The sequence below is a fragment of the Uloborus diversus genome, chromosome 7 (genome assembly GCF_026930045.1).
Source record: "Uloborus diversus isolate 005 chromosome 7, Udiv.v.3.1, whole genome shotgun sequence".
Lineage (NCBI taxonomy): Eukaryota > Metazoa > Arthropoda > Arachnida > Araneae > Uloboridae > Uloborus > Uloborus diversus.
In genome coordinates this window covers 150,893,346-150,907,387 of record NC_072737.1, presented here as the reverse complement: position 1 = coordinate 150,907,387, position 14,042 = coordinate 150,893,346, and the positions used below count along the sequence as shown (strand labels likewise).

The 14,042-nt window shown below is 31.0% G+C and overlaps 1 protein-coding gene across 1 annotated transcript in view; it reads right to left on the bottom strand.

The window, feature by feature from the left end:
* Positions 1-14,042, bottom strand: part of LOC129225795 (laminin subunit alpha-2-like) — a 220,437-nt gene that overhangs the window by 110,029 nt on the left and 96,366 nt on the right. Inside the window, exons 16-20 of the mRNA XM_054860304.1 lie at positions 13,145-13,359; positions 12,134-12,245; positions 10,960-11,073; positions 10,341-10,567; positions 728-936 (exon numbers count right to left, since the gene is read on the bottom strand). Coding sequence (XP_054716279.1) covers positions 728-936; positions 10,341-10,567; positions 10,960-11,073; positions 12,134-12,245; positions 13,145-13,359 — 877 coding nt within the window. The remainder of the gene's footprint in view (positions 1-727; positions 937-10,340; positions 10,568-10,959; positions 11,074-12,133; positions 12,246-13,144; positions 13,360-14,042) is intronic.

The following is a 14,042-nucleotide window of genomic DNA, read 5'->3' as shown; positions in this document are numbered from 1 at the left end:
AAGGAATATGAATATGCACTATTCAAAACTGATGCAATTTTCATATTTGGGTATGAAAATGTTTTATATCTGTGATTGTGATTGCTTTGAAGTAGAAATTTTTCTGTAACCACTGAAAAAAAAAAAAATCTTTGTTTAGCAGATTTTCATTGTTTTGATGAAAATTCAGGAGATACTCCTTTTGCAAAGATTAACAAATTTAGAAATAATTAATAGAAGTATACTACAAAGTAATGTTGCAAACATAGTTGCAATGAATAGCTCCACTTATAAGAATTTTAATTGAAAGCTACTTTTAATTGATTGATTTTACTTTGTGCATGTCAGTACAACAAGTTTTTCATTAAAAACTTTGAATTTTGAAATGTAAAATAGCTTCATTCTTTACAACAGATGCAATAGTTTGAATTTTTATTTTTAATTTATTTTATTAACTATTTATTATTATAACTATTAATTTATTCTTTTGTATGTAAATTATTGCATAAAGCTAAGATTTATCAAGGTAATCAGTTAGTGGCATAGTGTGAACATACAAGGGCTAAAACTTACTTACTATACTTAGATGAAGGCAATATTTCCCTTCAGGAATGATGCTTGGAAGGGAACAGATATATTTTGGAAGTAGATGAAGTAGTAATATCATTTGACATTACTACTTTATCATGACATATTATTGACTTTTAGCAGCCCATATGATGATAAAAGTAAACAAATGTATTCTTACGTTGACAGTTACGAAGCTCTGCATTGCCATAATGCTCAGGAAGGCATTCTCCACAATTCCATCCGCCTGTATTTCCCAAGCACTTCAAGCACTGTCCTGTCAAACTGTCACACCAATCAACTGCAAAAGTATCTGCATTTCCGCTACAGTCACATTTTTGACAATATCCTCCAGGAATTTGAGGATTTCCAAAATAGCCATTTGAACATCTAGTAAATATAATGTAAGCATAGGTTAACAAAGTATAATTTTGTTTTCAATGATAGTAATAACTTAAAATTATTTACGTTTTATTGGTTTTCATGTTTGCTGAGAGGTATAATTACTAGATAAAGTCAAACTCACTTATAACAAGCCTCAAGAGACTGCAATCATTGCTTGTCGTAACCGAGCGTTTGTAAAACACGGATTTGTTATAAAATTATAAAAATTCACACATCATTACTTTTTATTTAATTTGTTTGCATTACCAGAGGAGTTGGCAAGCTATAACTTGGAAAATCAGGAAAACTAATTAAAAATTCAATTTTAAAATGGTTCATTCAAAAAAAAAAAAAAAAAAAACAAGCAAAAAGGAAGAAAAAGCGAAACAGATCAGAGAAAATAAGAAGATTCAAAACACCATTTTCATAAGAAAAAAAAGACACTTTTACCACACTAAAATTAAAGATCGTTTAGGAAGAAGAACATTTGAATCTAGTTTTAAGATCATCATAAAATTGGCAAATTTCCAATGGAGTTTGGCTTAATAATAGGCTTCCCAGATTTCTGAGATGTTAAACGGGACACGGGAATGTCCCCCCCCCCCCAATCAACATCGTTAGAATCCCAAAGGGTACTACATGCCTGTGGATAAATTTTTGGAGTGTAGGGCAGTTTATTCCTATGAATAAATGTTTACTAATTATGAACATAAAACAGTAGTAATAAAACATGGCATCAGCAGATAAAATTTGAACATTTCACTTCTTAAATGTAGATATGTACAATTTATTTTAGTTAGAAAAAATACTTTGAATGAGGAGTATATAAAAATTTGAACGCTATTTAGTTATTCTTTTCATTTTATAGTGCTTTTCAGTCTCTTTTGGTTTTGATCTTGTAAAAATCCCCACAAGCTAATCCGGTATTAATTTTACAACTCAATTACACAAATGATATAGTAATTATCCTAATTTATAGTTCATAATTAATTATTTTTAAGCCTTTTTGGTCATTTGTAATCAACTTTATCTTTTTTCCGGGACGTGAGGTAAACCGGCCAGGACACCGGGATTGTGTCTGAAAACCGGGACATCTGGCAAGCCTACTTAATAAGAAGTTATTGAAACTATTCATAAGAAAATAATACTAATTTTTAATATTTTAGATATAAAAATTATTTGAAACAAAAATTAACAGCTGTTCCAAAAGCTACCACATAAATAATTAAAATTATTAGTATTTCATTAACACAGAAATAAAAATAACATATATGCAAGTAATATATGTTATTCGTATGTTTAAAATAGAGTTAGAATAAACTTATTTTAAATGTGGCTTACATATATTTTAAGTACATTTTCAATAAAATAGGAGGCATTAATAGTATTTTTTGTTCATATCTTTTATTAAAAAAATTATGTTATGAATTTTTTAAGATAGGGGAGAAAATGAGAACAATTTTTTTGAAGTGTTAACTTTTTTAGTTAAAAAGTAATAGTTGAAAATGAATATTTTATGAATGTCATCAAGAATAACTTGTCAGAAAATTTAATTCTTTTTTAGTTATATGTTAATCAAATGAAGATTAACAAAGAGTTTAAGCAGCAACAAATATACTTCGTTCTTCTTTAGTTTTATTAATTTTCCTTAAATTATAAAAATAAATTTTGCATGCATAATCTAATATGCTTACAGCACTTTCAATGCTTGAACAAATTGTCATTTTATACATATTTCTTTCTCTTTAAATTAAATAAGAAACTACATTACGCTGTATAAAATTAATTTATGTACTCACAGTCTTCAACTCGTTATTATAATGGAAGATATACAGATTTAGTAAATATTATTGATGCTATTGACATCACTAAGAATGTATACGAAGATGACTTGAGTCTTTGCTATGAAAGGAAATACCCTCTTTGCCTTTCTGCTTCAAAACCGAAATTAATAGTTCCAAGTCTTTGAGTTACATTTCAACATGCAAGTCAAGAGGTTTGGATTTGATTCGTAAAGGTTTGGATTCGATTAATTCCCAATACTGAAATAAATTCAAATATTTTGCTTCTTCGAAAATAAACACACTTTGAGGTAAGGATTTATGTTGATTTGATGTTTTGAGACAAGCTGGTTTGATTGTTAATTAAAGAGCAGAGCTGGAAAAATTCTTTAGTCTCGAGAGGCCTGGTAGTTTACAACTTGGTTAGTGCAGGGTCATTCCACGTCAAATCAACCACAAAAATGGGGATTTTAACACCCACCGTCTCGGAATTTGATAAAACTTGGTATATCTTCATCCCTTTATGGTTATAAGCAACCCCCTAATTTTTTTTCTTTCAATATCAATTCGTTTTGATTTTATAGCCTTTTGAAATTCGGCGATTTTGCATTTTTTATAATTTTTGAGACACTCAAACTGAGAAGATGTTGTTTATTAAAAAAAATGTTTCTTGGTAAGTAATGCTATAATCTTTCTGAAAATTTTTGCATAAAATGTAAAGACTTTTGAACATGTTGATAAAAAATATCTTAATAGTTTTAGTTTACATAAGAAATTTTTAAAAAATTAGAAAAGTGAAAATTTTAAATTTTTTTTGTCAAAAAAAGGTGCTGACATAATTCTGAATTTCAACAAGAGGGTCAGCTTTAAAAAATCATAATTTTTTTAAAAAATGATCATGAATATGTATTCTAACTTATCCAATAAAAAACATTAGGGGACTTTGAGGGATTCTGCCCCCCCCCCCCCCCATTCTGAAAAAAAAAACCAGGAAACATCATACAGACAATCTCTTCCATATTCTTAAAAACAGAATTGTCAGCAATTACGACAAAAATTCAAATATACAGTGTGTTGAACATTGGACTCAAATGTAAAAAAAAATCTAAGCTTCTTTTTCATTTGAAATAACTTAAAATATGGGGTAGTTCCACCCCAAATCTACTGTAAAAATGGGATTTTAACATGTACCACCTCAGATTTTGATGAAACTTGGTATACTTCCTTATTTTGTTGTAAAAAGCAACCCCTTAGTTTTTTTTTTCTTTCAATCTCAATGTATTTTGATATTATAGACTTATCAAATTTTTTGATTTTGCATTTTTTGTCATTTTTAAGACATTTAAACTTGAACTGTTGTTTAATGGGAAAAAAATTGTTTCTTAGCAACTAATAAACTTACCTTTTTTGGAAATTTTCATAAAAAATGCTAAGATTTTGAATATTTTTATTAAAAATATTATAATAATCTTGGTTTATACTAAGAATTTTTAAAAAATTTGAAAAAGAAAAATTTTGATTTTTTTTTTTTTTTTGGTGAAAAAAGCATTGTCAAATTTTTAACATCAGGGTCAGTTTTAAAAAATCATGTTTAACAATGAAAAATGATCAAGAGTATGAGTCCTAACTTCCCCTATGAAAAAAGTTATGGGTCCTTTTAGGAATTCTGCCCCCCCCCCCCCTCTTCAGAAAAAATGAAAGCATCAGAGAGAAAGCTCTTCTATGTCTTTGAAAACAGAGTTCCCAACAATTATTTTTTAAAAAATCTTACTAATATTATATATGCGAAAGTTTTGTCTGTATGGATGTATGGATGTATGGATGTTTGTTACTCTTTCACGCAAAAACTACTGAACGGATTTTGATGAAACTTTACAATAATATAGCTTATGCATCAGAATAACACACTAGGGTAGTTTTCGTCCCATTATGGGGGGCAAAACCCCCTTAGGGGGGCAATAAAGCACAATTTTGCGTATGAATTCTCTAATAAAGGGGATGAAAAAAATGCTTGCACATATTTACATTATATGTCCATTGAAAGCTCTGATTTTTCTGCTGAAGATGGCACCTGTTCGAAATTTCTAAGTAGAATAAAAAACGAGTTATGAGCTTTTTAGTTCCATGTTCGAAGGATTTCCTCAACTCAATACAGTATTTAGTGTATCATCTCAACTCCCTGTCGATAGCGGCAATTGTTGTATTGTTGACTATCTTTGCTTTTCGTGACTGTTCAAGGCTTTTCTCAAGTCAAATCTTGAAAGTAAGATTTTTTGCACAAGATTGGCAAAATAATACATGATTTGGCTGATCATTTTCCATTTAAACGGAACTTTAATGTAATTAATGGTTTTTATTATTATTTATGCTGATTGAACGCTTACTCATTATCCAATCAACCAGCAGATCGCCAAAAATTTTTACAGAAAGTTTTTCGTAGCTGATGCATTTGGCAGTTTTTTCTAACGTCGCTGTTTTTGAAGCCGAAGACTACGTCATAATGTTTCTCAGCTTTCACCATGTGAACAAAATACCGCCAATCAAAGAATTTTCAAAAGACTTTTTTTTACTGTGTTAAATAATCGCAGCAACTAAATTAGGCAAATCCATAAACAGCACAAAAACTTCCATTAATTTTCCTTTTTGCACAATTTCAAACAATCACCAAATTTTATTACTTATTTTGGTAACATTTCGGATGAAACTGTTTAGCGCCATTTTATGGTGACCAAAAATATCTCAGCATCTGGCGACGATATCTCTGTAACGAAAATTAATATCATATCGTTTTACAAAGTAAGGAAAGAATGGGGGGAGCATCATCGAAGGTACCCCGAAACGACTTTTGCAAATTCGGTAAAATCGCACCAAGAGCCACAATGATTGAAATTTCCCGAAATAACTAAAGCAAGTATAAGGGGATTAGGAGCGCAGCTACTTTTTTTTTAATCACTTCGTACTTCATTAGCCATACAGAGAAGGTTTTAGACTCCATGTTAAAAAAAAAAGTATCAACAGATTAATCTTTTTAAACATGAGAAGATTAATTTCATGTTTTTTAAATTTGTATATGCTTAAATATAGTGCTTTCGGTTCTAAATCAATACTACTTTGTTCTTTTATACTTATTGCTATTTTTAGTTTTATGGGTAAGGAAGAAACTCGATTTTTAATCACGTCAAAAAAGATGTGTTTTAAATTCTTTCACTTAAAACAGAAAACAAAAGCAAGTAACGATTTTTTCTAATAATTATTACTGACCCAGGCAACGCCGGGTATTTTTGCTAGTATATATATAAAGTGTGTTTAATATTGAAGTCAGACATATAAATTTAATATTTAAGCTTTTTTTTAAATTTGAAATAGTTAAAAATTGTTTAAAATATAGACATTCTGAAAATAAGATATCATGAAATTTAAAAGTTACAGACAATAATATCTGCATACAGATTACTGCATTTTAGTTAAGACAACGAAAAACAAAAATTAACTCTTAACACCAATTTATAATCATGCAGTTTTTAGCACTTTCAGGATCCCCCCCCCCCCCCCTTCCACCTAAACCCTTATGTTTGAGAAAAATTGCTATAGTGGAACTGTATTTTGTAGTAAGTTACCGCCCTAATTCTCCTGGCTTGCTAATTCTGTATTAGCTACCAGTTTGTGTTGGCTCTCTTGGCTCCCTTAAGAGATTTTTCGCCTCCAGCTCATGTGATTCCTATTCCGGGCTGATGAGTGCTAAAAAGCACGAAACTGCAGTCCTCGGATGGAATAACTGAGCTGGCGGTGTATTTTAAGTATAGTGGAACTGTTTTTCATTTTAGTGTTACCGCTGTACAGCAACAAATTCATCCTTTTCATTTCTTGAAAATAGTTAACACCCCTTAAAAGTTAATAGCTTGATTGCTTAGTAATAATATGTTCTAAATAAAGTAAATTACCTTCCCCCCTCCCTTCATAGCAAATGAGGAAATAAATTGCATCTCTCATATTCAATGGATTTTTTGTATATTTTTTAATGAGAATAAGAAACTAAATTAGTATTTGCAAGGGAAAAAAACAATATTTGTCCGGATCCCCCCCCCCCCCCAACATAACTTGCATCTTTTCCTCAACTGCTTTTGGGAGTGTACACTAGTGCAATGCAATTAAGTGCAATAAATAGAATAGAGAAAAGAAATTAATATAAAATGTGCTAATTCAAACTACAACGGAACCTCCATAACTCAACAAACCAAGGAAACATGAAAAAAATTTCGACTTAAGTGGACGTCAACTTACTGGGGTTCTAAAGTTTTAATTCCTAAAGAGTTTCTGTGTGTACAACTTACTTACTGATGCTTAATATTCACATTATGAAAACTAATTCCAGTAAAGGAATTTTCTATTCTTTTCGTTTTCTTTCTTTGAAAAGTATATAGGAAAATCAATAATATATTTGAATATATTGTGAAGCATAAATACATAATTGTTGAAAAGAGATAAAAGCTTCTTGTTAGTCATGTCTGTTAAAGATAAAAAGTCCTGCTCACACTTATTTAGAATACAGGTATAATGGTGCCTTCTTTCTCTACAGTTTGGTATATTTTATCCTATCCTTTTAGAATTGCACTAACAGCACAGAGTGGTTGCTTACTCCCCTGGATAAAAGATAGAATTCTCTAAAAGAGATTTCCTAAAACTCTGAGAAAAAGTTAATATGAAAGAATGTTGGTAACAAAAATTGAACTAGAATAGCAATTGGGTGTGGACTGATAGGGGGTTCTCGCAAATGTGTGTCAAGCTAGATAGATTTTCAGTCATTGAATTTGGCATTGGGCCAACCCTAAGAAAAATAAATGTCCAGTTACAGGGGTTATCAGTGTGTCCAGTTACTGAAGTTTCACTGTATTTAAACAGGAATATTTAGAGTAGAATGTTTATAAATCATTTGTATAAAATAAAAAGTGGCTTTAAACAACATACCGCAATTCAGGGGCGGATACAGAAAAATCTTTTGGAGGGGGCACGGGAAATTGAACTTTCTGGGCTAATCTGTTTGATACGCAGAAAACAAATCCATGTTTCAGTTTGATGATTGCATTAGATTAATGAAACAAGTTAAAAGCTCTGCGAACTAGAAGTGTCTAGCTTCGAATTTGTCTTTTACTCTGTTCTTTGCCCAGTTGGTTAGAGAAATCATTACTGGACAGATATCAAATTTTTACTTATATTTGGCCTAGATCTGATTACACACAACACAATAATTAGAATGACATACATATTTTCTAATCTTCTTAGTAGGAAAACAGACATAAGGTAGAAGGAATTTAAGAACTATGAGCTGGGTATTTATAGGATTTGTGATACTTTGTATTAATTGCCTAGTTATAAATTAGAATTAGATGATTTCTCTTTTAATTTCTATGTTGTCTTAATGCATACTAAACAATAATTTTTAGTATGCATAAATTGTTGTAAGAAAAATTTCGAATTTCACGATAACCTGTTTTTATTGTTTATTATTAATTAATTTAATTAACTACTTTCAATTAAAAAAAATCTTGAATATTAAAATGTTTAAATTTGGGTTCAAACACCAATGTAATGTCATTATTCAAATTTTTTTTGATGCTATTAGTAATTAGCTAAGTTTGTAAGATTGTGATCGATTTTTTTTTCTTTTATCAAAATAAGGGGGGCAAGGGGGCAGAATCCCTCAAAGTCCCCTAAAGATTCCCATTTTATATGTTAGCACACATGTTACTGATCATTTAAAAAAATATATAAATTATTTTAATTTAGACCTTCATGCCAAAAAATTAAAATTTTGAAAATCATTTTTTTATTGAAAATTTTTTTAAAATTTTCAGTTTGTTAATTTTTTTCAATTGCTGAATATAAATTCAGATCTTTGATATATTTTTTTCTAAAATGCTTGAAATCTTAATGTATAATGTGAAAATTTTCAAAAACTTTTTACCTTTAGTTGTTGAGAAATAATTTTTTTTACAAACAGCTGCAGTTTCATTCTGAGAGAACTGTGAATGACAACTAACGCAAAATCTCAAAACTTTGAAGGGTCATAAAATAAAAACAATTTTAAATAGAGAAGAAATACTTTAGGAGGTTACATAGGACTATGAAACATAGAAGTATACAAAGTTTCATTGAAATCTGAGATGGTGGGTGTTGGGGTGTGGTTGAACTGACATGGAATGACCCTGCAGTCAAACCCCCTTAATAGAAAAGCCAATTTGCCATAAAAAAAATTATTCTAACTAGTGGGATATTCCTTTATCTGGGATCAAAGTGACAAATTACAAGGGTTTTGGTGCACTGAAAACGTAGATACATTATGCAGGACATTCATTTAACCAATATTTGTACAGCAGGGTTGATTCTAGCCATCCAGTTTTCTGAAATAGTGTCCACTTTTATTTACTCTGATAGAAAAGATTTTACCAATTACTTTTTACCTACTCTGCCGTGCTGAGCACAAAAGTCGTATCTGCACTTTTTGTCAAAATGAGTTACTGTCATCAGGTGGTTCTTTGTCACATACTTTACCTAAATAGTTGGCTCTCTCTTTAACGACTTTTAAGGGACCAGAAAAAATCGTTCTTAAGTAGAAAGTGTCATTAAATAGAATGCTTTTAACACTATAGTAGACCATCTGAGACCAGGAAAAGCTGTCGTTAAATAGAGAAAGTCATTAAACAGAGCGTCCTTAAACAGAGAGCCAACTGTATAATGTTTTATGGTCATTTCTCAATGGGAAATATTTTTTAAAAAATTCTGAAAAAGTTTCATCGTAATCAAATACATGGAGACACACAACTTTAAACAGGAGTTTCTCATTTTGAACTCAGCTACAGATACCACTTTTGCACTTAGCATGGCAGTATTGTGCATTTTAAGGCCATTGGAGGGATCAACAGGTAATTTTTTTTATTGACATTTTTCTTTCATTTAATCATCTTTACGCTGGTGGAGACTGATAATTTTGTTTTTTTAAGTTTGCTAAGAAAAACTTAACTATGTTTTTTTTTTTTTTTTTCAACAATCACAAATTGTTACTAGTTTTTACTTGACCGTTGAATGTTGACTTAATTTTTTTAATGTTTATAATGCAGGTGTCACTGTGCATTGGAATTGAATTATTTATAAGAGAAATTTTTTTCTATGCCTATAATTCAGGCATCCATGTGCCTCAGGATCTAATTATTTTTAAACCATCTTCTCGGCTTTATACAATCTTTTTTACTCAAAAACAGTATCTGCCATCCAGCCCCTGGCATTCATTTGAATTTTGACGTCTTGAATTCAAATTATGGTTGTGATAAAAGTCATCGATAGAAAGAAGAAACCCAACAAGTATGGTTCTATCGCAACTTGTGATTGCGCAAAACATAATTTAAATTCAAGATCTCAAAATTCAAACTTTTTTTTAATTTTTAACAGTAATACTGTATTACATGTTAAGCCAAGAAAACTGACAGAAGCATGATGTGAGTCATTTTGATAGTGTGCCAGTCCATAAAGGAAAGATAACCCGAAAACCAAGTTAGTTGATAAATATAAGCAATTAGAAGAAAGTGCAGCTTACCCGTCCTTGGACGGGCTGATTTGCAAACACATTCTGTATACCTTTCACACTTATTGCCTTCATAGCCCTCAGGACACTGGTCACAAATATAGTCACTTTCGCCAGCAGCTGTTGTTATGGCTGTGCAAGAAGGGGAGAAATTATTTTCTGGAGACTCTAGAGGACAGGCGCATGGTTTGCAGTCATCAGGAGTGCCGATTGTAGCAGTACCATAATAACCACGGACACAACGATCACACTTCAGACCAGTGGTATGATGCAGACATTTCTAAACATTAATGAAAAAATAAAAGCTTTCAAACAGAAACTCAAATAGATAGAGGTGATAGTTAATCTTGTAATTAGGGATGATAAAAAATAAGTAGAGTATCGTGATTAAAGCATGCAAAGACAATTTTTTTCTACCATAGCTCCAGCTAAAATCTTCAAAACCTGAACAATATAACTGCTTTAAATTTTTAATTGATTTCTATGATTTTTTTCCTTTAATGCTTACAATGAATCCATTTCTCATGACTGTTACACTTCAAGAAATGAATATAACAAAGAAACATAATTAAAAATGAGATTGCCTGAAATATGATAAATCCAGAAAACAATGAAAACAAATATTCTTTAGCAGGGCAATGTGAAACAACAGAAAAGGGAAAAGGAACTTACTTCACACCTTCCATCAGGATTATCACATGATTCAGCATGATTGTAACAATCACATCGTTCACAAACGTGTCCTATTTTGGGGCCAGTTAAGGATCGATATCCTGGAGCACATAGCTAAAAGTGCAAAGTTTAGAGATTTTAAAATTAGTTTTAAAAAACATCAAAATAGTTTAACGTATGAAAATTATAAAACGTAACTTACAACCTGAGTTATAAAATCTTTGTTTGGGCACTTTTTTCAGTAGAGTAAAACCTGTGAAGTTGACCACCACTGCAAGCTGACCACCTGTCTAAGTTGACCACTTTTTTCAGGCAGGGAAGCCCTTATCATATGAATCAACCTTTGTAAGTTGACCACTTGTTTAAGTTAACCACTAAAGTAGTGCACCACAAGTGGTCAACTTACACAGGTTTCACTGTACATTATTTTTTGAAAAAATACATAATATAGTGAATTTCTTGCTCAAGGTCTTTTGGGAATACATTTTGTGGCTTCCTTTTCCCCCTCCTAATCTAACCTGTTTTACATTTAATATTCATTAATTTATTATCGTCTGAAACGTGCATATTTCATTGTGTTATTTAATTTGTTTGTCCCCTGTGCTTTTTATTGTTTTTTAAAATTGCTTATAAGACAAAATAAATGTGATAGAATAGTGGAAATGTTTTGATGGAATAAGAGTCTTCTCGCCTGTTGTCGACGAAAACTATTACTTTATATTCTTACTTCAATAACTGGTCTTACTTAATTAATTTCTAATTTATTTAAAAAAATTTCTCAGCAAAAATATTTTTATGAGAACTGATCAATATTACTTGATTATCCAAGGAAAATATTCAATTAAGCGGGGATTTTTAACATCACGATGGGAGATACTCGACTCTGAGACATAACAGTATATACTAGAGGGTATATACTACTCCTGTTAATTTTTGCTTTTTATGAGCAACGTGTTTAGCAAATCAATACAGGTATTAAGAAGGATTTCTTAAGGGATACCTTCTTGATACCTGAGTTCTTGGTACTTAAGTAAATAAAGTGCATTTGTTAATTAGAATCAAGTTTTGCTTTAAATGAATTTGCTCGACATAAAAAGATGAATGGTAGCATTTTTTAAAAAGCAGTTTACATCTTTTAGTGTTAGTATATTGAAAACATTTAAAAAAAACTTACCTCACAAGATAAGCCAGTATAGCCTAATGGGCAAACACATTTCTCAACAGATCCCAATTTTCGTATGCTTTTGGATTCACTTGCTGCAAGTTCCATGCCAACATTATGGAGCCTAAAGCATTGCACAAAATTTAAAATTTACATTTTCAGAAAATTTTAAGAAATATTATGGCAAACATAGCTTTAAAAAAATGAAACTATAAAATTATGTAATAGTAAAACAGGGCTAAAAACAGACAAAATGTTGAAAAGAAACTTTCAACCAATAAAAACTGCTTAATAGATTATGAGAAACAGTTATAACAATTATAATGCATCACTTTCTCAGCAACATACTTAGAGTCAAGGACAGATTAAGGCATGATCCTAGAGCAAAACAAAATGGGGACATCAAATCTGTAGCAGAAGTTTTAAAAATTGGAATAATTTCATATCGCACGATTGCAAGACATAAATATTAAACCTAAATCATTTTTTAATTTCTTTCACAAAGCCCAAAGGCACTCTAGGCTTAACACTTTGTTTCAACTATTATTATTTTTACAAGTTATATAATTTATGCTTTTGATATTTATGTTTTATTGTAAACAGGCAAAATTTTACCACAGCTCATACTACAAAAAAATTGAATACGTACATTTTTCTACAACGCAAAATTTCGACTTACGTGAGGAGTCTTGGAACGCACCCCTCGTGTAAGTCGGGACTCGACTGTAGTACAATGATGAAATTATAACAAAACAAGCTATGTATATGTGAGTTTAACAGACTAATCTGATTTTTAAAGTAAAGTGCCTATTTTCACCCAAAATTTGGGCATTGAGCTGGGAACTCCTTCTTCCACTTGGTCCCAGCTTATTTCTCCATTATCAAGCAGTGTTGCAGCCGAATTTAAATGTTTTTAAGAATTTGCAAGTTGGAAAATGAATAACATAAATTAAAGCAACAAAGATAAAGTAAGCATTACCATGTATCCTATACATACTAGATAATACATACATTTAATCTTACCTTCCTACAATTTGATCTGTGTGAAATTTAGCACGGATTAAAAGTTTAGTCAAATTGTTCAGTATCAATGTGAAGTCTTCTCTGCTGACTGAATTGGTTCCATCATCACGAGGTGTCAAGAGGAACCATCCTTGTTCCCTCAGAGGTACAGAAATAGCAACTTCATCAAATTCTGTTCTTTTCCCCCAATTATATCCTATTTGCTGTCCATTTCCCTAAAATAAGAATATTGCAGCACGTTATACTTTTCAGGTTTCAAAACTGTTGTTTACTGAATCTATAAAAGTGATTGTCGAAAATAAACAAAAGTATATATTTTTTCATTCACCTTTGAGTTATTTCATAGTAACAGACTTATCAGTTGTGGCACAAAACACACTATACAGACTTATAACATCTTAGATCCTTGTTTCACTAGATGACTTTTCTAAACAACATAGACTCTACTTCTATTTAATGCAATTAAATTTTTAAGATTTCCAGATTTAGTATTACCCAAGCCTTGCCTTAAATGTATGAGAATAACTGAATCATGGCTGTAGACTCTCGCTGGTGTGCTAAATTTACTTTAGCAACCAGTTTGTCGTTACATGGGCTATGGTGGTATGATCGGAAAGGAATCATACTAGTGACCAGAGGGTCTCGGGTTTGATCCTAGCTGGTTGAAGATCCACCATCTTCATTAATGGTGACTGGGGGATGTTAAATATGCTCATGGTCACAAATTCTTCCAAGTGAAACAATACCTCTGGGGGTGCTGAAACAGGAATAGCTCGGTTTCTGGTCAGGATCAAAAAATCAGAGCTGTCTTTAGGTTCCCATCCAACTGGTTAAGCCACAAATAGTGGTTTGTACAGGGACCCTGAAGTGAAAAGTGAAAAGTTTGACGGCACTCTCT